At 39.2% G+C, this 25439-nt stretch overlaps 1 protein-coding gene across 1 annotated transcript in view; it reads right to left on the bottom strand.

Moving 5' to 3' along the window:
- The window catches only part of LOC132770614 (carboxypeptidase B-like), a 29789-nt gene extending 6129 nt beyond the window's left edge, over nt 1–23660 (bottom strand). Inside the window, exons 1-9 of the mRNA XM_060767750.2 lie at nt 23550–23660; nt 23384–23459; nt 17863–17987; nt 11476–11575; nt 11001–11102; nt 8162–8263; nt 3299–3409; nt 3108–3198; nt 1712–1914 (exon numbers count right to left, since the gene is read on the bottom strand). Coding sequence (XP_060623733.2) covers nt 1712–1914; nt 3108–3198; nt 3299–3409; nt 8162–8263; nt 11001–11102; nt 11476–11575; nt 17863–17987; nt 23384–23459; nt 23550–23620 — 981 coding nt within the window. The 5' untranslated portion in view covers nt 23621–23660. The remainder of the gene's footprint in view (nt 1–1711; nt 1915–3107; nt 3199–3298; nt 3410–8161; nt 8264–11000; nt 11103–11475; nt 11576–17862; nt 17988–23383; nt 23460–23549) is intronic.
- Between the last annotated feature and the right edge of the window lie 1779 nt (nt 23661–25439).

Genomic DNA, 25439 nt, shown 5'->3' with positions numbered 1-25439 from the left:
TAGTGCCAGCAACATCTACTCTTTAATATTCCAAAGCACTGAAGTAATTTTCTTCTGAGAACGTTACGGATTTTTTTGATGAAGAAAAAAGAAAATAGGAAAGAAACCCTATTAGCAAAGACAAACAAAGATGTATCAAATATATAATGTCCTGGATTCAGTATTGTAGGCAGATGTCTTTAATCTTAACAAAAAATAGTTGTGTATTACTATTTCGGTGTATTACCAGAGACAGTTAAAGGGCAAATTCCAGTTCTCAGGATGCTCCTTTATATTAGAAGACTGATACATGGCTGGAAAAATAACTGAAAACAAGATATTATTTCCAATCATGTATCAGTCTTCCATTATAAAGGAGCATCCTGAGAACTGGAATTTGCCCTTTATCTGTTTCTGGTAATACACCGAAATAGTAATACACAAGTATTTTTTGTTAGGATTAAAGACATATTTTTTTTTCTTATCATGCATTTTCTGAGAAGTATTTAGCTCCCAATCGAAACCAAATGTATACTAAATAGCAGAAGTGACAATAACCATGTGGTGTGATTCGAAGTCTTATGTATGCATCAAATAAAACTTCAATAGAAATACACATTCTATTGACGTTTGATTGAATTAGGTGGGAATTCCTTTTGAGTAGCTAACAGTACTATAAATGGGTGGCTGAGAGTTTTCCGGGCTGTATGGCCATGTTCTGGAAGCATTCTCTCCTGATGTTTTGCCTACATCTATGGCAAGCATCTTCAGAGGTTGTGAGGATGCTTGCTGTTTGATACTAGGCAAGTGGGGTTTATATATCTGTGGAATGTCCAGGGTTTATATATAAACCTCACATGCCTAGTTTCTAACAGACCTCGTATGTTGCTTCTGGAACATGGCCATACAGCCTGGAAAACTCACAGCAACTCAGTGATTGCAGCCATGAAAGCCTTCAATACATAGTACTATAAACGTTCCCCTTCAGAAACTCAATATATGCAAACAACAAAGAAACTTGGAATGCCTTAAAGACTAATGTGTTTTTATCAGACATGTATTTTCATGTGCCAGATAAAATTTGCCATTCAAATACCTATCTAGTTTTTCTGTTGAGTATATTATGTGTCTTCAAGTCCCCTATTGACTTATGTTAAATCTATGAATTCCTCTGAAATATAGCCCACAGAACCTGGTAATCATTAGTGGTACCCCATCCAATTGCTAACCTGGGATACCTCTGCTTAGCTTCCAAAATCAGAGAGGATCTGGTGCCTTTAGGGTATTTAGGCATATTTTTTATTTTTAACCTTTTCCCTTTTTAAAAGGTTTCTTAAAATGAAATTTTATTTTGTTTAATAATAGAATTGAAAATATAGACTAGCAATGAAAGGATCCCACATAATAAGAGAGAGTTTGTTAAGAGAAAAGGGGGAAATGAGCTCCACTCCTCTGAAGTGAGTTTCATAAATTTGAAGAAGACTGGCCCAGTTTTTGCACTGATCCTTAAAAATTTTGTTTCTGTTGTTCTTCCCCTTTTTTTGTTCCCATATAAACCTTACCTAATTGTGCCTCTAAATCTTTTATATACTTTTCAACACCTAAAGAATAAGAACTTCATAACGAAGAGCATTTCAGATCTATAATATCCAAGCAATACGAGTGAAATAAATGTAAGTTCACCACAACCCTTTTAAATTTAGAATAATATCGCCATTTAGTTCCTGCTTACCAATTCCACGTTGTCCTTTGTTACGTCATAAGTATAAGAATATGGATAAAGCAGTAGTTGAGAATAAGAGTGAATGGTCAAGTAAGCTTTGATGGTTGAGAGGTTTTGACGAATGAAGTTAGCCAAGGCCTTGGTCTCCTTCTCTGATTCAGGTGCGCTGCCACAGTAAGTGTCATCACATGGCCTTTTTGATGCACCAAGAGCTGTGGGTAGTAGAAAGAAAATGAGGAGAACTATACTGTCTAGTACCCCTTTCTATTTATACAGACACTAAACAAAAGGCAAACATTCAATGCCTGAAATGAATACAAACACATCAAAATAATACAAGATAATGCACAGAAAGAACAGTAAACGAACAACAGATAATTAAACATTGAGAGGAGGGCCTCCTCCGCTGACCCCAGTACACAGGGTGGTTTGTATAGGGAGATGCAATTACAAGCACAATACCCATGTTGAAATGCTCTTCATTTGTTCAGTGTAGCTTACTCTAAGTAAGCATGCAAAGAATAGATTGCAGGCACTAGGGAAGGCTGGCTAGTACTCTCTGTACTAATGAGCTTCAGTGTTCAAACATTTAATATACTACTTCTTCAACTGTGGCTCACAACCCCAAATAGAGTCCTCTTAACTTAATGGTGGGGTCAATAACATGCAGAGTTTACAGTGGACTCTGCAAAAAAATTCTTCAGTTATACAGGGTTAGTCAAAATGCATAGGCCAATCTGCCATTCAATTGAATGGCAGATTGGCCTATGCATTTTGACTAACCCTGTATTCTACAAAAAGGAAAAACATCATTGGGTTGCTGTGAGTTTTGCGGGCTGTATGCCTGTGTTCAAGTACCATTCTCTTCTGATGTTTCACCTACATCTGTGGATGGCATCTTCACAGGTTCTACAGCCCCTTCTACACTGCAATATAAAATCCAGATTATCTGCTTTGAACTGGATTATATGACAGTGTAGAAGGAGCCCCAGTGACCAAATTATAGTGTTTTGTTTTAAATGTCATTCAGAATTTATTTAACAATGTTCTAAACAACACAGAACAATATTAAATGAGCCTCAGAAGCTAACAGCAGCTCTCAAAAATTTGCACACCACTCTCACATGTTTAAAACACTTTAAACACAGTATAACTGTAACCTTATTTTGCAATATTTTTAAAAACACTTTGCAAATATTACCTTCTCACTAAGTGTTTTCAATGTAAGGAAATATATGCTTCATATGGCCATTGGGATGCATTCAAGGAGTGCAACCAATTTCATGCTGAAAATGTATTCTTAAATTTGGTAAAGGCCTTATTCTCTGAAATCTTACTCAGGTACATTCTGTCTATTGCCTTTTTCTATCTTTTCAAACCAGATTATGCCATAGGATATACTTACTGCACCATCCAGCATCCAAATTTCTGTTGGGATCTGTACCAATGCAACTACTGCCAGGATTTACAGAGCGTGTCTTCCTCCACATGCGAGACTATAATGGAAGGTATTTGTAAGTGCCACTTTGGAAGTACTGCATCTCACTCAAGTACAGTACCAGATGTTTAAATTCTGAAAACAAATATGCAATTTACCTTTTCCCAAGTATAGACATAGCCATCAATATTCAAGACAGGCAATACATAGAAGTCCAAGTTGTCCAGAAGTTGGGTCATAATAGTTTCAGTTCCATAGGTTCGAACAGCCTAAGTATAGCCACAGATAAAGCAGATATAACAAAGAACTGGCAGAAATATAACCATGAAAGACTGAAGTCATCTACTGTCTTTATTTTACATGAATTTGTGTGTTAATTATTTCATATTGAGAAACTGGGTTGTTATGAGTTTTCCGGGCTGTATGGCCATGTCCCAGAAACATTCTCTTCTGAAGTTTTGCCTGCATCTATGGCAGGCATCCATAGATGCAGGCCATACAGCCCGGAAAACTCACAACCAGGCCCGTAGCCAGGATTTCATTTCAGGAGGGGGGGGGGGGGCTGAATTTTTTTCAGGGTTTTTTTGGGGGGCTGAGTTTCGGGGGGTGGGGGCTGAGTGAAAGAGGGTCTAGCCTAGCAAACCTTTTGTATCATTACCCCAATACCCCCATGCATATGAGATATATTGAGTATGGTGATCAGATCTAAACATAACAGTTTAAATAATGCACCAGTAAGGCCTTTTCGCAAACCACCATGATAATTTCGGGGGGGGGGGGGGGGGGCTGAAGCCCCTCAAGCCCCCCTCCCCTGGCTACATGCCTGCTCACAACAACCCAGTGATTCCAGCCATGAATGCCTTTGACAAAATATCAAGAAAGTCATTAAATCAAATGACCTCCAAAAGAGAAAGAAGACTGTAAATTGGCAAGGTGACTCCTCCTCAGCAATTGAAATAGGATAATCAGACACAATTTTATAACCAAATATAGTTGTTTTGAAATTATTGTTATTTTATTGGCCCACTTATTGGCTCCTCTTCCTGGAGAGGCCTTTTGAAAACAGAGAAGAAAATCTTGGCATACTGGGGGTTTAAAATTCCTTATGAGTCTTCATGTGGCTGATGGCCTACTTTATAGATCCTTAGTATATTTCAAGGATGGTACAATTCAACTCTGGCTTCAAGTGAAAGGCCCATGAGAAAGGAAAGTACCCATTTGGAACTTGTATATCAACAGCCCATAAACAGCTGACTGAGAAGGAATGCCAGTCACCTGATCAGAGTTTTCTTTACTACTAAGATTGCAGAGTTAATTTGAAAATATTGCATTTACATGTATTAATTAAAATTGCCATGTGCCAATCTATGTCCCATTTGTCTTCTTTTGACTGATGCACTTCCTCCTTTTGGACAATGAACACGTGACTACCTAGGAGTCTTTACTCATTAGAATGAACCAGAGGCCTTTCCCAGCCAGGCATCTTCTACTTACCTATCACCTATCGAATGAAAACCAGAAGCAATGACAAAGCCCAATCAATAAGAAAGGCCTTTCAGATGATACGAGGGTTGAATGAAAAGTAATGCCTCCACCTTCATTACTTGGGTTTGGATGGGAATATTTTAATAAATCAAATGCAGAAATAATGTGCTCTTTAACTACCACTATTCACTTTTTCCCATAATCATCAGACAATTGGATACATTTCTGCCAATGATGAACAACTTTTCTGAAGCTGTCACGGAAGAAGTCGACACTCTGTTTCCGCAACCCATCGTGCACAGATCTTCCAATAACCAAGCAAAGCAATAATGTGACCCACACGTTCTTGTGAAATGCTGATTATGCTTGGAATTTCTCTCTGAGTGATACGACGATCGTCCTGAATCAATCTGTCAACCTTTTGCTTGTGAAACTCGGTGGTTGCTGTCACAGGACGTTCAACTCTTTGTTTGTCGCACAAGTCAGATGTTCCCATCTCAACATCTTTAAACTTACTCACCCATTGATGCACAGTACTCACATCAACACAGTCACCATAAACAGCTTGCATTCTCTGATTAATCTCCTTTGGGGTGACACCTTCTTCTGTCAAGAATTCAATGACTGCACGTTGCTTAAGTCGCATTGACCGACCATCTGCGCAGTGTTCCATACTTCACACTTTAACAACACAACTGTTCAATGCTAAGGCTTCCTGCTAAAATGGAACTGTAGAGGAGAGTCTACTGAACAAGCCAGTACCTGCCGCATACCAGTACTGCCATCTGTTGAGGAGTTACGTAGGTGGAGGCATTACTTTTCATTCAACTCTAGTATAATAGGGATCCTTAAATATATTAGGATATCATCTGGTTTCAATCTAATCCAGAAATATATGAATCCAAATGCCATGTAAAGCACTGGTATATATGGCTGGGATTGCAACCCAGCTGTTTTAAGTTATTTCCAAAAGTCAAGCATTGTTCTGGGGAGTGGGGGGAGGGGAGGGGGTAAATATCAGAGACTGATTGCTTTAGCAGTTTAGATTACTACTAGTTGTAATAGCAATCTAAACTGCTAAATAAGATAACATTTCACTCTCTGTTATGTTACTGGAAAAGATGTTGCAAAGATACGATTGCAATGTCACTTTCCGTTTCTGGGTCTGTTCTTGCATACTTGTCCCAGTGGACAAACATGGAAGCTCTTCTGCCATCACTGACTAGTTGCTAACATCCTAGAGTCAGTTATTTTAGGCCAGTTGAACTGTTTGTTAATTATATGCTACTGGTACTGATGTTTTTTAAATGTTGGTGTAGGAATTCTTATTAAACATGAGTCTCAAAAGAGCCATATTTCGAAGTTATTTTGTAAGAAGCAATCATTAGAGAACTTCATAGAAGCAAACATATTGTTTTATTAACTGAGTGAAAGCTGGAAATTGAAAAGTCAATTTCATAACTGACTTTGTGAAAGCTGGCAATTGCTAATAATATGAATAGAACTAGAATGCATATTCAATTACTTTTTGCATTAAGGAATTTTGGGTAATATCTCTTGAAATGTCTTTAATGGAATTTTTTTGTGTAAACATTTTAAAACAAGAACATTACTTTTGCATCTAAAGAAAATTCTTTTTGCAAAAATCATTTTCATTTTGCCATTGCTACTGACTTCTATGCAAAATTTCTGGCATTGTTTCTTATCTTGCTCAGTAGTGAAACATCTGTAATAAATTACAATTTTTGATGGTGTCTCCCTGTGTCAAGGCACATACTTCCTATCAAGGATGGAAATAAATGGATCTTTTACACCACTAATACAATAATACCTAATACTAGCAGCTTACCTAAATCAAGGAGCCGCAGTGGTGCAATGGATTAAACCTTTGTGCCGGCTAAATTGCTGACTTGAAATCTGTGGTTTCAATCTGTGAGATGATTCTCACATCTGCGGTTTGAATCTGTGAGATGGGGTGAGCTGCAATCTGTCAGCTCCAGCTTCCCATGTGGACATATAAGAGAAACCTCTCACAGGATGACAAAACATCCGGGCATCCCCTGGGCACTGTCCTTGCAGACAGCCAATTTTCTTACACCAGAAGTGACTTGCAGTTTCTCAAGCCATTTCTGACATGAAAATAAGACCTAAATCAAACACACTTGTTGTGTCAACATTTATGTAAATTGTATTGATTCCTTGGTTCTACTCCAGTTCAGACTAAGGATGGACAGAATATTCAAAAATGGTAGAAAAACATGTTCCTGAGAACCCCTTATTGAGAAGACTCCTGGACTGATAGGAATCTTCACTGTTCATGCACAAAATTTGCATGTGGTTATTATATACAAACCACAATATTTCTAGATAGAAGTATTTTCTATTCAGGAAAAAATGCTTCACAGGAATCTTCACTGTTCATGCACAAAATTTGCATGTGGTTATTATATACAAACCACAATATTTCTAGATAGAAGTATTTTCTATTCAGGAAAAAATGCTTCCTATGCAGAAAATGTGGACATATTCTGCACAAAATTTTGCCAAAATTGATTTGTTCAGAAAACATCATTTTGAATTGTGCAAATTAACCATACATTTGGCACAGAGTAAATCCTAATTTGCAAATGGTGTGGTTTTTAAGAGCTTTTTGGCAGTGAGAAGAACATGGTTTATTGCTTTCTTGAAGAATGCTAGTGAAGCAATACATGCCTAATGTGGATTAACAAGTGGATGTAGACCTTCAGACAAGGTGCTTCTGATAAATTGAATGATATGGCCTTTGATTTGCTATCTTGTGGTTGTTTTCAAAAATCTGTTTTTAACTGTTTTACTATATTGATACCTTAACTAATTTTAACTATTGTATGATGTATTTTTTCTGCATCTGTTTTAAGTTTCATAAGCTGCTTCTGGAAACAAGTATAGAAGAATAGATCCTGCTTCTTAAGTATATTAATACCAGCTGGGAGCCTTTAGCTATTAAAAAAACCCAGCAAGTTACTTTGGCATAATGTACCTATTATTAGGTTTCTTTTGTTTTATTGATTTTATTATTAGATTCAATACAACCTGCTTCTCTTCAAGGAATACATTTCTGAACTTATGGTGGAAACAGGAAATTATGGAACCTCAATGAAATAAATTACATCCATTGGAAGCAGCCAAGGCTTTCCTGGTTTGGAGCGAATTAATGCGGCACTGCCCAGAAGGTTGTCTGGACAGCCCCCTTTTTATTGTGGGTGTTTCCACAATAAAGGGGCTGTCTGGATGGGCCCCTAGAGTCCTAGGCCAACATACACAGCTGCATAAACTTTTCCAAATTAAGTATGATAGGAGTTCTTATTTGGAATTGACAGATTATGAAACCATATTTTTTAAAAATATTGTTATGGATCCTTATACACTCAAATTTGTGAATCTGAGAAATGAGAACTGAGAAAGAATAATATTTTGGGGGAAGTATGAATTCTGCCTCTAACTGGGTCAGTGACCTTGGCTGCTGATTTATTGAAATTAATGCTTTGATCACTAACCTGTCTTACAAACCACTGGCAAAAAGCAGGCGAGATCCACTCTCGAGCATGAAAGCCACAATCCATAAATATGGCTTTTTTGTTCCCACCAGGTACTCCCACCTGTAAAATCATCATCATCATCATCATCATCATCATCATCATCATCATGCAACAGCAGCAACTTACATTACATACAAGCACTTATGATTTTTCTGTCTCTATCGCAGCCTCAGGCATGACTAGAGATAAACAGGGGAGAGTTTCACCCATGGAAATTAAAATCCCAATGCTGGGTGCATTTTATCACCTTCTTTTAAACATCACCATATTGAAAAAAACACAATGAATCCATATTTTATCCCTGCTGATAACTGTACATTTTTCAGTAGCTTGCTTAACTGTGCTACATTCTTTAGCTGTGTCTACATCTCCCATTTATACATAAATAGTAATGTAAAGGATGACTGTAAGCAAGTCAGTCTCTTATCTTTAACAGTCGTGCATAAGAAGAAGGTTTGTCACACAGGCATGAGACGAGCTCCATCGGCTGGATTCTGTATCTATTAATGATACAGGAGCTCTGCCATTTCCATACATCTCCCAATGCATTTTCTCTCTGGGTTGTCTAAACCAGTGTTCCTTAAGCTATCTGATGTGACAGACTGACAGAGTTGTATTTGTGTCTGTGGGGGTTTTTTTGCCCCAATTTCTAGGGACAAGTATCAATATTCGTTCTTGTTTGCTTTCTTTCTTTCCTGGAAACTTCCTGCAATGGTTCATGGACCTGCAGCAATCCATGGCCCAAGAGCACTTTGAGTAACACTTGTTTAAATGAGCTTTCCTACATCACAAAGTAAACACAGATATTTTTCATGCATATTTTAGTCAAGGCTTACTTTTGTAAACAAGGATAGGGCTAAAAGTTTGCTCTTTAGATATCCCCCAAAATGGTATGTGTATGTGTGTGTGTTTGGTGTGGAGGACAATTTCGGAGCATGGTTTTTTCTCAAGCTCTGGTAGAATGATGGCAAGAATAGCTGTGCATATTTTCCCTCACACAATGCCATAGCATCAGCCCAGGGACATTCTATGCAAGCTATGAATTAGCAACAAGAGCTTTTCCACTGTCTCCCTTACTATGAGTGACAGAAAAAGGCAACTTAAACAAAAAAGGAATGAAAGCAAAATCCTTTAAAAAAATAAGGAAACAGTTGCTGCTTACTGTCATTGCACAAGCAGTCATAGGCCTTATATACACTGCCATATAATGCAACTTGAAACTACATTATATGGCCTGTGTATACTTAAATAATGCAGTTTAACTGCATTGAACTGGATTATATGAGTCAAACTGTATTATATGGAAGTGTAGGTAAAGATTTCCCCTGACATTAGGCTATTTGTCTCCGACTGTGGGGGATTGTGCTCATCTCCATTTCTAAGCTGAAGAAGCAGCGTTGTCTGTAGACACCTCCAAGGTCACGTGGCCAGCATGACTGCATGGAACGCCATTACCTTCCTGCAGAAGTGGTACCTATTGATCTACTCATATTTGCATGTTTTCAAACTGCTAGGTTGGCAGAAGCTGGGCCTAACAGCAGGAGCAAACCCTGCTCCCCAGATTTGAACCACCAACCTTTTGGTCAGCAAGTTCAACAGCTCAGCGGTTTAACCCGCTGCACCACCAGGGGACCCTATATTCAAATATGTATACTGTCCTATATCAGACCCTAAGAGAATCTGTCATCTCACAGTTGAATTCTCTTTCTACTTTCCTTGTGATTTCTTGCCATTAATGACTGTTTCTTTAATGTGCAGATTCTAAGGTTGGTATGTTTTCTATTTAGAGAAATGAACTTATAAAGCTTTGGGAAAAGGCCATGACTAATATACTAGTTCCTGATAAAGCAGAGCTGAAGATTGCTATTATCCTGCTTGTCAGCTTTATATGGGCAACAACTTGATCATTGTGTGAAGAAAATGTTGCTTTAGGTAGACCTTTGATCTGACCTAGGCAGACCCTACAAAGCCCAGTATTCCATAGGATGTTGCCATGGCAGTTAAAATAGAATCGCAGTGCTATCATTGAATGGATGGAAAAGGTCCCAGTACTATAGAGATCATTCTAAAAAGTGACCTGATCTCCAAAATAAGGGCAAGACTCTTTAATTGTCTTTTATTTTTATCAGCTGTGCTGATTACTATTTGACAGATCTGTTTATTGATTAGTTCACTGACCATATCAACAATAAAAGACAAAAACAAAAAGACACAGACAAAAAGACACTAATCACTATGCTAAAACTCCTGTAATCCTGCTGATTACTAAAACAGATAAACATTGAATAATTTTGTGTCATATTATAACAAAAAAGAAGAGGTATTCTCTTGGCTACCTACCAGTTATTGAATGATGAATTAAAATGTAGGTAAATCCCATTGATGAATAGGTATACTCTAGTTTGGACTAAAAACAGAATTTAGGCCATGGTATTTTTTTAAAAAGTATGTGATGAGACTAAAGTTTATAGATCATCTGATAGCAAATAGGTTTACAAACAACAGATGGAGAACACAATGATACAAAGGTAGATTACCATTTACCTTGCTTACAGGAATGCAGTAAAATTTATACATGCAAACTGTCAAAGCTTTTTATTACACTCTGTGCTATTTTGCAAGGGTTTACGATCAATCAGAAAGGATAAAAATGTCAACATAAAGGAATTCAGAAAATCTGTTCTGTATCCTAAAGCATTATTTTTTTAAATAAAAATTAAATCTGGAGTTCCAGGATATCATAAATATTGTTATTTCTTAGCCGACAAGTCCGCAAAAGAAAATGAATAGTGAATACCTTCAGGAGATGCATTGGGCGTCCCTCAAAAGTTGTCCCTATCTGTGATCGGGAAACAAGAGTTGGGTTCTCATTTGCAATATCAGCTGTCCAAGCCTCTATCTGTGAAGTAAAAAACATGTAAGTGCTTTAGTGATATAAGGAATCACCCAATGTTGAATTTAATACAATTCTAAGAGGAAGCATTGATTCAAAACAATTTTGAGGTCTGCATTTAGTTCATGATTTGGAGGTTCCTCACTCTTATTCAGTCTTGGTTTGTGACTGTTTTTCAAAGTCCAAAACAGTACTTTTCTAATTTTGCTATCAAAAAGAGCATTAACTGGAGATTACAGGGACTGAATTGGACTTGGAATACACACCAAGCGTCTGCCTTTCCTCATAATTTTGGACCCTTCATATCAAAATAATATGCCTAAGCAAAACCTGCCAAGTGGAAAGGAAAGAAGGTTTTCACATGTGAATATCAGCTTACCAGTTCCCAGCGGTTATATTTTTCATAATTGTGTCCAGCAGCTCTAACATGGTTGTCAAACTGCCCATCAAGCACGGATTGGAGGTTATCAATCAAAACTCTGAAACATAGAAGCAGTAATGAGAAGTGAAAACAGACATATTCATTCTCTACTTGCATTTTATTCCAGCTCTTCTTAAGGTCTCCTTCTCTACATGAAAACCAAAATCATTTTTTTGTCATTGGTTCTTCCTATTTTGCCTGGAAGTGGCAGCACTGCATCTCCCTAGGATAGAGACAGGAGACACCAGAAAGTTGGCTACAATTTGCAAAAGATGTTATAAGGAACTGTTTTCTACTGAGTTAGACCATTTTTCCATCTATCCCAGACTTGTCTGTCTATCCCAGACTTCTTTGGGAGTAGGGTCCCACCCCCACCACCATTTCTACATACTTTAAAACAATTTGAAAATAGAGTCCTATGGAGCTGATTATTATTATTATTATTATTATTATTATTATTATTATTATTATTATCTTTATTTGTACCCCGCTAGCATCTCCCGAAGGACTCGATGCGGCTTACACGGGCCGAAGCCACAAAACACAATACAATAGAAAACATAACACAGCAATAAACAAAGCAAATCAAACAATTAAGCAAAATAACCACAATGACAATACATCAAGACACTATTAAAACTGGTTCGGCCAGCGCAATGGGGTACAGGGTTAAAAGTGCTGAGATGGCAGGAGGAACGTAGGATTAAAAGTGCGGTGTGCAGCAACATTAGTTGTGCTAAAGTGCATCTAGGACTTGAGATGGGGATTCCTAATCTGCGAAGGCACATCGGAACAACCAAGTTTTTAGGTTCCTTCTGAAAACTGCCAGAGTAGGGGCCTGACGAAGCTCTTTTGGAAGGGCATTCCAAAGTCGGGGGGCCACCACAGAGAAGGCCCTGTCCCGCGTCCCCACCAAGCGCGCTTGCGATGTAGGTGGGATCACGAGCAGGGCCTCCCCAGATGACCGGAGCGAGCGTGTGGGTTCGTAGATGGAGATGCGGTCACGCAGGTAGGGTGGTCCCAAACCGTTCAGGGCTTTGTAGGTGAGCACCTGCACCTTGAATTGGGCTCGGAAAATAAATGGCAGCCAGTGGAGCTCCTTGAACAAGAGGGTTGACCTCTCTTGATAATGAGCTCCAGTTAGCATCCTGGCTGCTGCCCGCTGGACCAATTGTAGTTTCCGAGCCGTCTTCAAGGGCAGCCCCACGTAGAGCGCATTGCAGTAATCCATTCTAGAGGTGACCAAGGTGTGGACCACCCCGGCCAGATCCGCCTTCACAAGGTACGGTCGCAGCTGGCGCACAAGTCTCAGTTGTGCAAAGGCCCTCCCGGATACCGCCGACACCTGAGCCTCAAGTGTAAGCGAAGAATCCAGGAGGACACCCAAACTGCGGACCTGTGGCTTCAGGGGGAGTGTAACCCCGTCCAACACAGGTTGCCACCCTATACCCCGATCCGGTTTACGATCGACCAGGAGGACCTCTGTCTTGTCGGGATTGATCTTCAGCTTGTTCTTCCTCATCCAGATCGACACAGCGGCCAGGCACTCGTCCAGCACCCGAGAAGCCTCCTTGGAATTAGGTGGAAAGGAGTAGTAGAGTTGTGTGTCATCCGCATAGAGATGGCACCCAACTCCAAAACTCCGGATGACCTCTCCCAGCGGTTTCATGTAGATGTTGAAGAGCATGGGCGACAAGATAGATCCTTGCGGGACCCCACAGGTCAAAGGCCAGGGGTCCGAGCAGGCGTCTCCCAGCTTCACCATCTGGGTGCGTCCCTCCAGGAAGGACCGGAGCCACGACAAAACCATGCCCCCAAGGCCCATCCCAGAGAGACGACCCAGAAGGATACCATGATCGATGGTATCGAAAGCCGCTGAGATGTCCAGGAGAACCAACAGGGTCACACTCCCCCTGTCCAGCTCTCTGCGGAGGTCATCCACCAAGGCGACCAAGGCTGTCTCGGTGCCATGACCAGGCCTGAAACCAGACTGTGCCTGATCTAGGTAGTTGGTATCGTCTAGGAAGCCCTGGAGCTGCGAGGCGACCACCCGCTCCAGCACCTTACCCAAGAAAGGGAGGTTGGAGACTGGCCTGTAGTTATTCAGCACCGTGATTATATAACACAAAACTACTTCCAGCGGTTCCTGGTGGGACTATGTCTATAAACATTTTTCCAAGTGTGTAAAAATAGAGGCTTAGAAGTTTGTGGACTGGACTGACCTTGAAGGAGCTGGGGGTGGTGATGGCCGACAGGGAGCTCTAGCATGGGCTGGTCCATGAGGTCACGAAGAGTTGGAGACGACTGAATGAATGAACAACAGAAGTTTGTGAGCAATCATCTTCAGAGCTCCCAATTAACACAAAAATTGCTAATGGCATTTATTATAATGTGGAATGGGAAATATCAAATTCCCTGTGTTAGATCATCAAAGTGTAGGTGTTCTTGTGGGCAATCTTGTAATGTTCCTCAATGCTCCTTTTCTCACCATTAATCTTCTTGCAGGACACTTTTATGGTAATTTTAAATAATAATTTATTCTTTGGGATTTGAGCAATTTTGATAGATTTTGATAAGTTTGCTGTAGCTATAGTTCCCCCCTTACTATCACACTTACCTGTGTGATAGCTCAGAAAGCAAAGGATTATAGAAGAAACAGACAAAAGTACATTATGTGTGATGGGATGAATAGATTATGCATTTTCCTTATAAACCGAATGGGAAGAAACACTATAATAAAGAAGGCAATCCCCCCTGCTTTTCCCCTCTCATGGGATGAGGTCCTTATATTCTCTGGCTAGTCATCATTCTTTAGGATTTCAAGCAGAATTCTTCCTTAGCTCTATCTGGAGATCACTGAAAGTCAGTGATGGTTCCTTATCAAAGCACCAAGCAGTTCCAACTTCTGGAACCAGGAGAGATTGTCTATGTGCAAAGCATTTTGATGGTCTATCATCACTACTGCTTGCCATCAACATGGCCAGTCAGCTGGACTCCAGAAAGTCAAACAAAGTAGTTTTCTGATGCTCCAGGAGCTAGAACAAGAACTAGTAGACTCAAAATAAAAGCAATGCTTTTAAATTCCTCTTAAGGTTTCTCCAGCAACAGCAAGATAATTCCTCTGGGCAGCTAAACCAGGAAATCCTAAATGGATGCCCCCCCCCCCCCACCAAGGGTCTGCCTCCAGGGGCAAACAAAGAATGGGCCACTTGGAAGTCCCTGAACAGACTCAGAAGTGGAGTGGGCAGATCAAAAGACAACCTGGCAAAACGACACTACCCAGAAGAATCCTGCACCTTGTGAGACTGTGGAGCAGAACAAACAACTCCACATCTGTATGTTTGCCCATAATGCCCTGCCTTATGCACAGAGGAATAATTGTTTAGGGCTACAGACAATGCAGTCACTGCTGCCCATCTTTTGTCCAAAATTATTTAGCTGCTTGTGCTTCTCCTATTTTTATCAGTTTTATACTTATATATGCAATGCTTTTGACATGAAATAAATAAATAACATATAAGAAAAAAGATAATGAAAGATCCAAAATAGTAAGGACCTTTTGATTACAAAAGTTCTTCAACAGTATACCACCTCTGAGGTTTGTATACGTTTCTTTCTTTCTTTCTTTCTTTCTTTCTTTCTTTCTTTCTTTCTTTCTTTCTTTTTTTGAAGTTTTTAAATGGTTATTTGGTGGCCATCTTTCAAGAGTGTATCAACTGTTTATTCCTGTATTGTAGGGGGTTTAATTAAATGACCCTTGTGGTCCCTTACAATGATATTACTCCTCTGTGAAATAAGTTCTGCATTTTTTAAAATGAAAGATATCTGGGAAAAGTGATTTCATTACAGATGACAACAGGACAAAAGAAATGTGCATACACTTTGCTCATCTTCCCTAAGCTCATGTCCAGATGTTTTTGACGTCAGCTGTTGTGATTCTTACATGATTATCATGTGAATTTGGGCTCATGGGAGTTGCAGTGTAAAACATCTGAAATCTATGAACTAAGGGAAGACTACTACGCTATAAAATTCCCTTCAAAGCATTTAGAGATCACATAAAAACATTTTGTTTCCATCCATGTACCTTTAAAGACTGCCTTCAGAAAAGCCCACATTGTTAAAAGCAAAGGAGGTCTTCTCATCCACAATTCCCCCTCAACTCATTCTGAATAAAAGAGCTTTAGGGTAGAGAAATGTGCAAACTTAACATCCTTGATCCCTGTGACCTGCATTCAAAGAGTGAGAGAGGCCACTTTGCAACGCACCCCCAGCCTTCATAATGAACACTTGAACTGGATGCATTGACGTGATGTCAGGGCATTGCCGCTGCACATCAAAGACTTGTATCTTCTTTCGTTGTAGCAAGGACACTTCACTGAAGTTTGTCAGGGACAATCTTTCAAACTGGTCTCTGCTGCAGGCAACTATATACATTCATTAGAGGAAGTGTTGTAGTAACTCTTCCTTTGCCACAGAGACAAAACCGCTTCACCCAGGACTACAGAAGGTTACTAACTGGGACCATAAATGGTAAGATATCTTGCCAGTACTTACATAGTAGGAAGAAAGAGTATAAATTATCTGCATATAGTCAGTATAAAAATCCTAAACATGCAGTTTAACATCTGATTAAACAAAGTATCTGCTGATTTTTCCTCCCTGCTTTGATTCATGTTCTTCCTGCATCATTTCGGACTCAGCAATCTTTTTCATGTTGGTTGCAAAAAGCATCAATGCTTGCATACAGTGTTTACTGAGAGAAGGTGTCTGTCCTTTGTTTGAACTCTCTTTATCTTCCTTTGGTCTATGTACTCAAACCTGTTGCTTCCATCTTGCCTGCAGTGGTAACCTCTCACTTCCTCATGAAGTTAGTCTGTTTAGTAAGGTTGGGGATCCAACTTTAATAATCGCTGCTACCTTGCAAACACAGAGAACCAGCTTTTAGAGGCTCTTGTAACCCAGCACAGGTCAACTTCTGCTTCCTTTTCTATCCAGATTGGATTTTCTGAAACAATTTTCTTTTTCTTTTTACTTTCTTTTAAAATTTTTTATTAAAGGTTTTTATTTGTATACATATAGGTAAAAAGGACAAAGGAAGATGTGGTAGTGTAGGGATGGTATTGGGGTAGGCATAGGGGAAGCTGGGAGGCATGGTGGGAGAAGAAGGGGGCTCTAAGAGCATATAGTGCAATTAGTGCGTTTCTGACCTATGGCAACCCTAAGGCCCATGGAGCCTCATGCCATCCATCAAATTATGTACATCGACCTCTGGTGGGGCTCCATGGGTGAACTGTCATTGCAGTATGGTGGGACACTGCCATCACCAACACAGAGGCTGCCTCAGGTTTCATAAGGAGCAACAGGGTTTTGGCACAGTGGTGACGCTTCTTCACGTGAGAACACCAGAACTGCCTTACTGCTGCTTCACTGCTGCCATGATTCGTCACGGAGGCTGACAAATCATGTGATGAGGTCCAATTAGAGTATGAGGCCTATACATTCTTTAGTCCAAACATTAAACATTGTGGTACCAGCAAAGGTCCTGTATGTATTAGGGCGCATCCAGACAGCCCCTTTAAAGCAGGAGTTCCCACACTTTAAAGTGGGCTGTCCAGATGATGTTAAACAGAAAAATGAATTCATTGTTGTGAATTAATTTGTTAGTGTGTTTATTCCATGCCTTCTTAGAAGGTGTGGGACAAACCCACTACTTCCGCTGTCTGGATTGCTCCCTCAAAATTCTGGACCAGACAGTAGTCCCACATTCTTCTGGGTTAAATTAACCCGGAAAATGGCGAAGACACCAACCCACTCCCCAGAAAATCCCAAAACCGTCTTTAAAAATAAAAGAACTTACTCTGCCTCCATTACTGTGGTGCCGGAGATCTCCTGGGCATAGGAATAATGCGCCAGGAGGAAAAAAAGGGGGGGGGGGGAGGAATTGAATTGTACTTGGTCTGGATAGCCCTTCAGACAGAGGACAAACTGAGGGCTGTCCTCTTTAATTATGACACAAAGTTATTCTAAGGCTCAGGTATATCACTAGTATCTCATGCTGAGTGAACTGATTTTCAGCTTTTCTCTAGTTAAGCAGCATGTAACTGCAATCTGTCCTCTGTGTAACCTACTTATTGTATATATCCATGTATAAGTTGAGGGAAGATTTGGGGTCAGCTCACCTTTTGCTACTGTTCTCACAGATGGTTCCTTTTAAAATAAGACTTACATTGACAAATCCAGTCAACCAGGGATTTTTTGTGCTGATTTTTTGATTAAAATTTCTAGACTTATACATGAGTATATACAGTATATTAGTAAAGCAAATAAGGGGAAAAAACATACTCATAGTCCAGTCTGTTCTGCTGCAGAAGATCTTCTACTTCTGCCGATTTGTCCACTTCAACTCGGAAGTCAACAGTCATTTCTGCTTTGACTTGAGCAACAGAATCTGGTTTCCAGAAATCAACCTGAACAAATAAACAATGAAGAGGTTTGGGGGAAAAAACTCATAGGTTCATGCTGGATTTTTCTGTACATGTGGCTCTGCTTGGACATTCCCCCTCACACAGTAGCACTGCCATTAATTTATACTGATGGCATGTTGATACATAGATCTCTTCAGTATGTTTCACAGATGTTGAGAAGCTTTGTCAAAGCCAATTGCAATAGACCTTTGCACTAATCCAGTCATAAGTCAAATTCTACTGATCCAGGAAGTAAGATTGCCATTATAAGTATGCAATAGTGCCTGCTGGAATCTCCAACTCATACACAATGTGCTATTGCTTTAAAACAATTTAAAATTAATTTTAAAGATATCTTTTTGCTATTCTTTAGTATGATGAGAACAGTCATAATGACTAAGAGCATGCTCATTTGGACAAGATGAAATTTCATTTTGTTTTCTAATATGAGAATAATTAGTGTGAGGTAATGGAAATGCTATAGTTAGTTATCTTTTCCATCTCTTCAATCATTTATTAGATTTTGAAATGACAAAAGGCTGGACAGATTTGCCTTTTTTGTTTCTCTGAGTTTTTTCTAACATGTGGTCTTGTCAAACAATATAGCTCATCCTTTATTTGTGTCTCTTTATTATTTTGTTATTTGAATAGTAATCTGTGTATAGTTTGTGTGTTTTAATATTTTCTTTTCCCCACACCCTAGTTGTTGCTATGTGCCTGATTTGCTTGCATTGTGATTTTTTTTATTTAAAAACCTAGATTTTCTCATTGTATATGCAACTTTGTGTAATAGGATATTGTCAATACATTTGCTCCTCCCCCATGCCCTGCATGTACTGACATTGAAAAGGTTAAATGTGTAGGTATGGAATCCATTTCTTGGGAGAAAAATGAAATTGCAGTTTTGGGCCCAGTCTACTTGAGGGACTGCATCTTCTCCTACCAGTCCATATGAGCCCTGAGAGCACCGGGATTGTGGGCACCGGGATTGTGGCGCAGCTGGCTGAGTGTCAGCTGCATTAAGATCACTCTGACCAAAAGGTAATGAGTTCGAAGCCAGCCTGGGTTGGAGTGGGTTTCCAACCAATTATTTATAGCCTGTTGTCGACCTTTGCAACCAAAAAGACAGTTGCATCTGTCAAGTAGGAACATAAGGTACCACCTTAAAAGTGTGGGGAGGCTAAATTAACTGATTTATGAGGCCATAAAGAAGACTCCAGCAAAGCATTCCAGTTGGGAAGCATGCGGGAATGTGGAAGTGCTTCATCAGCATCGCAGATGGATGATTAAAGCAACAGCTTCCCTGGTGGCCAGAAAAAGTTAAATAGCCTCTGTGTATGTCTGTATATGTTGTATGTTAAAATTGGCATTGAATGTTTGCCATATATGTGTACACTGTAATCTGCCCTGAGTCCCCTGCAGGGTGAGAAGGGCGGAATATAAAAGCTGTAAATAAATAAATAAATAAATAAATTTGGAGAGGCGCTCCTCTTGGTCCCACCACCGTCACAAGTTTGGTTGGTAGGAACGAGAAAGAGGGCCTTTTTGGTGGTGGCTACACAGCTCTTACCTCCCAAAGAGACATGTTTGGCCTCCTTTTTATCTACCTTTCGCTGCCAGATCAAAGCCTTTCTGTGGAAGAAGGCCTTCCCTGACAACCCACAATAAGCTATCACTAGATAGCTAGTGATTATTGCCAAGACTTATCACCGAAAGCCAACCTGGTCTGGCAAGGTTCACATGGCCAAAGATTTGGAGCTTTGAGATTTTTTAGAATAATGTTTTAAGTACAACCTCAGTGGCCTGAGGCCTAGGGATCTTTAATGATAACGATAAATGTTATTATTTATTATGTGTATTATTTATGGTTTATGAAATGGGCTTGTGCAATGTGTTTGTTTATTGTTTACTTGTTCGAGCTGGGTGGATGATGTGGTGCTTTTTGGATTATGTAATTTTGGTTTTTTTAACCATTTGTTTGCCACTTTGTGCCCCACTCATGGGAAAATAAATAAATAAATAACTGTTGAGAACAGTTGCAAACAAATGTGGTGCAGGATTTAACAAAGATGTTCTTGAACAGAGCAAATGACAGGCAGCATGAATTACTCCTTGACTTACTTCAATTGATGCTGAGCTTAAAGAGCAAAGGTAGTGATCGTTTTGTCAATTTACCTTGGAAAGAAAATATAAGTGGGCAGAATTTTGCCCTTCGTGGTTAGGCAAAAGCAAACTGTCACAGCCTTTCCCATTGTATGTGCTCTTCAGCATTAATAACTGTTGCTTGACCAAATATGTCTCAGTTTTTATCTATGGAATGTTGGTAGAATATGCTGTATGTTTATAGCAACAGCTTTCATTGCCCCCCCCCCCCCACTTCAAAAAAGAAACTCTTTATCTCACTGGCTTTACAAAGCCAGGTTTCTCATATGCCTTGCACTAAAATCTCTCAACAGCTGGAGAACAGATGGGACTTGACTGGGCTTCAGATGTGTCTCACAGTGAAGAAGACTGTTGAAAGGCATGTTAGCACTATCACTTGAAAGAAACAAATGGCTTATGAATTTATGATGTGGCAGTGATATTTTCATATCTTTCTAAAGTTAGGAATTTGCTACAACATTTCATTTGGATGGACTGAATGGGTCCACAGGAATGTTTGCGAGTAAAGCATGCCTAAAAGGTGCCTACTGACTTGGTATCTAAGCAGTGACCAAAATATTATTACCTCTGGGATTATTACCCTGTAAACAGTGACATTTATCATCTAAATATACCAAGTTAAATTTGGATTCTCTCCTTTGGTCATCTAAATTTTTTTCTTAGGGAATAATAGTAATTGTTTTTGTTGTGATCTTGCTTTATTTATTTAAGTTTTACTCTTGTACTTCACCAAACCTTGTAACATACCATTCCTTAAATGGGTGCTGTATATTATGCACTTTCACTGAAATTGAGTTACCAGGATAACACAAACTGTGTTTTCTTTAGTCAGGATTTATAGAAGAGGAAATGTATAGTTGTGGAATTCAAATGAAATCAAATGTATGGTCTATTTCATGGGGAGCTATCACATAGAGATCACGAGCAATGGCCAGCTGTACAAATGTTTACTCAAACTTCAATTTCACAATTTAATGGTACTTATTCCCAGGTGAGATGTATAGGAATTTAATTCCTTTATGCTAAGTTCGAAATTATTACTTACTGGTCAATCACAAAGCTATAAAATGCATCCAGGTATGCATACTATTTTTCTGAGTAGACTGATGTGGCTTTCTAACAACACAAAGCCAAACTTACTTTTTACTACAGCCAATGTTATTGGGTACTACCACTGATTTATTTGAATAACGTATAGTTAAACATGGGGCCCTTCCACAAAGCCCTATATCCCAGAACATCAAGGCAGGAAATCCCACATTATCTGAGTGTGGACTCAGATAACCAAGTTCAAAGCAGATATCGTGGGATTTTCTGCCTTGATATTCTGGGATATAGAGCTGTGTGAAAGGGTCCTAAGTCATTTAAGAGGACTGCTGACCTTGGCCATGCAAAACAGATGCTCTACCAGTCAGGTATTGGTGCCTGTATCTAAAAGTAGCACCAATCCCTTGTAAACAGGAATTGGGAATGTGAGCCCCTATAGATGTTGTAGGACTTTAGTTCCCATCAGCCCTTCCCAACATAGTGAATGCTAAAGAATGATGGGTGTTGCAGTCCAGCAACTCTTAGAGGACTTCACTTTACTAATTTCTTATGTAACAGTTGGTGGTCTTTGCAGCAATGACTAAAGTACAGTTGGCCTTTCACGTTGACAGGTTCATCTTTTGTGGATTTGATTATCCACAGATTTGGTTAATATGGCCTCTCTAGAACCTCCACTGTGATTCCACCAGAAGTTGACCACAGAGTCACACTGCAGGTCATAGAAATTAATATAAAAGTGTTCTTTCAGGTAAAAAATAGCAGTCCCCCCCCCCCCCAGTTTTCCCCCTTTTTGGTGAGTTCTGTATCTCTAATGAAATTGGAGGGCCTACTATAATTTTCTACAGTTTGGTGCTGTTCTGGTCTACAATCTGCATTATCCCTAGCCACGTTAGCAGGAAAAGGTGGGAAGGGTAATCAAATACCTTTTAAGGACACCAGCTTGGGAAAAGTTGAACTAAAGGCTGTTTTGGTCCTTTTTGGATCCTATATCCTAATTTTTGAAAAAAAGTAAAACTATGGTAGCATCATTATAAGACATCCCACAAATTCAACATGATACATGAACAGCAAAACTCTTCTTGATTTGAAAGGATGCAGAATGGAAGTCAAAATGAAGAGCAGTGCTCAGCAGAGGACAGAGTTTGACAATGACCTGTGGTTAATGAAAAGCCCCCCTACATCAGTATATCACTGTAAATGTCACATTTCATGATGAAGCTTTGGGTGTTTCCCTCCTCTCTTTTGCAGCTATTTCTCAACATCAAAGGGATACACAAATATTGAAAACAGATCTGCTATCTTTGCTTGTGTTTTCCCATGCCATCATACATCTACATCAAGGTCAAACATGCATTTGGAATGGACAAGTACTTTACAGAACATTCAAGAAAGAAATGTGACATACATGAAATTGTAACATGGGACTAGGTGGGTGATGGTAATCATGAACCTAAATAATTTTAGCATGCCATACTAATCAGAATCTCTGTCCTGCTTCTGGTCTGATTCTCATCCGTTTTTTAAATGTATCTACTACAGCACATGCAAATTTATCTACTACAGACCAACAATGACAACATCTCAACAACTTAGAATCAGGCACTTCTCTGCTCAGTCTGTAAGTTTCCAGTGGCACTTAGGAATTAGGAATATAGTAGACTTTCCAGCAATGCATTTTTTCAGCTGAGTCATTTTCATGGTAGCAATTTACAAAGTAACACCAGAAAATCAAAAAGAAAGATGTCTGCTCCCAAGAGCTTACAATCTTCACTGCTCTGATGGAAAGTCCAATAATAAAGAGAGAGGAAATAGATAGAAAGGCTCAATGGGAAGTAGGGATATCACAGTGATAGTATTTTTTATAGCATTACAAGGGGTACTAGTAAAAGAAAATGATGTCCAGGGGTCCAGATAAAACTTTGCCTTAGAACAGCAATTCTCAACCTTTTTTTGACCAGGGACCACTTTGATCAAGGATCACTCACCAACATTAGTACCAAAAGGGTTACGAATCAGTTTTTGGTTAACTTTAGATTTGGATTGGTTTATAATTTTCAGAATCTCTGTGTTGGTCATTCATTACATTCTTCTGCAGTAGGAGCAACCCTCACTTTCTTATTCATGGAGAGAAGAAGATGTAGACTTAAAATAACTTCTAATCATTATCATTTTAGTACATTTCAATTTACCTGAAAGTTGCTGGCCAAGTATTCAAGGATGCCTATTTGTTCTTCATTGTGAGGGGTTACGCGGAAAACTTTCTCCCTAAAGAAAACAACAGTAGTGAATTATATGCCCCCAAGGTCTTGTATATTCTCCCAAAATGTGCAGGTTGAGAATGCTGTATATCCTTACCCATCAAATCTGTGAACGGAAACATCAGCTAAAGCAGATGTAGCACTTAGGAAAAGCAGCAAGCCCCACATCTTGGTTTTCACTTGGAAGAATAGAGCATCAGATTATCCTCTTACTTGCTTTTATAATTTACTGTTTTATCTTTGACAGGTCAGACTGTACACCAAGACCGTTTGTTCATTGATTGATGGTTCCCCTGGCCTTGCTTTGTTTACCGACTATTTATCATCAGCGTGGATTATGGCTCACCTGTGGAAACAGGAAAGAAAATCTCACGGCTTGTTAATGGATTACGTGTCTGGTGTTTGAAAAACAATGTTACTTTACAATTTTGTGCCTCTCCCACAAAAAATAGTGTCAAATTATGTGATGGTTATTGGTAGTCTTTCAAGTCTGGAAAATTGACTTTGCTCAGGCTACAGATATATTCTTGCAAACACAGCCATTGAGTATTTTGACTGTGGAATTTTCAGAGCTAAAGTCTAAAAAAAATATATCAATGTCCTGATAGCTCTGGCAGTACATGGGTTCCTCTCCTTCCACAACTGGTTCCTGTGCAGGACTACCTGTTTTTGTAAAGGATTGAAGACATTCCTTTTTGATTTGCTGGATTAAGCTGCTGAACTGTGGCTGGTGGAATATTGTTTTTTTTTTCCTTTTTGTATATTTACAATATTACATTTTATTGTGTTTGTCTGTGGTTGCAAATATTTGATGTTCCACCTTTTGGTGGAAAGTGCGGTATAAATAAATGTTGGTGAGATTATTACTGCTACTACTACAATTACTACTACTACTACTATTACTACTACTACTACTACTGTGTTTGCTAAGCTACTATTGGGGCAAGGAAACTGCCCAAGGTATTATTTCAATATGAATCCTGTTCTCTCCAATAATTGTTTTTTCCAGTCACCTTGTTTCTAGCATTGTAGTAAGTTAAAACATCAAGGGAATATGAGCACAGCACATACAAGAGGTCTAAGATTGAATTAATTTCCAATGTCTTACTCATTGTAGGGCTAGAAATTTGGAGACTGGAGGAAAAATTAATGAGAGGGAAGAAATCTTAGTTGGAATAGCATTTTTGTCCTCATTATAAAATTTGATTTATGTTCTACCTTTTTCCTAGAGTGGAAAAAGGTACTTTCATGAGTACATCTAAAAAGGTTTTAGATGTACTCATGAAAGTACATCTAAAACACAGCTTGTTCAGCACACTTTCCATTTGTTGTCAGTAATGGAGGGTGTGTATCATCTGGGGAGGCCCTGCTCTTGGTCCCGCCTTCTTCACAGATGCATTTGGCAGGGACAAGAGCAGGGCCTTCTCAGTGATGTCCCCTTGGCTGTGGAACATCCTCCCTAGGGATATTAGATCAGCCCCCTCCCTCCTAACATTTTGTAAAAAAAGTTTAAACCTGGCTTTTTGAGCAAACATTTGCAAATGCAGTGTAACAGGCAAATATAGATCTATGGAATAACTGGACAGCGTGAATTGGAAAATGGTTTTAGTAAGGAGACACTGAGAATTTATGTTTTTATTGGTTTTGTATGGTTTTTATATTATTTGCTAAATGTTTTTAAATTGTATTTTATGTTGTTGGGGGCATCGAACTGTGCCGACTGTAAACTGCCTTGAGTTGTCTTCGGGCTGAGAAAGGTGGTCTATAAATATGGCAAATAACTAAAGAAATATGTTGTCTCTTTCACCAAATTTTCTTGGGCTGACCCAGATCCCCTCCTCCATTTTCTGGCTTATAGTTTTCCTTGACATTCAAAGTAACAGACTATGGTTTGTGTCTTACTTCTAAACTACACTGTAAAATATATGTTGCTGATATGTGTTCACAAACTAGGGCATGGAAATCAGCATTAAATACCGTTTGGCAA

This window comes from Anolis sagrei, chromosome 3 (genome assembly GCF_037176765.1).
Source record: "Anolis sagrei isolate rAnoSag1 chromosome 3, rAnoSag1.mat, whole genome shotgun sequence".
Lineage (NCBI taxonomy): Eukaryota > Metazoa > Chordata > Lepidosauria > Squamata > Dactyloidae > Anolis > Anolis sagrei.
Note: the sequence above shows the minus strand (reverse complement) of the source record. Positions and strands in the feature narration are given on the sequence as shown.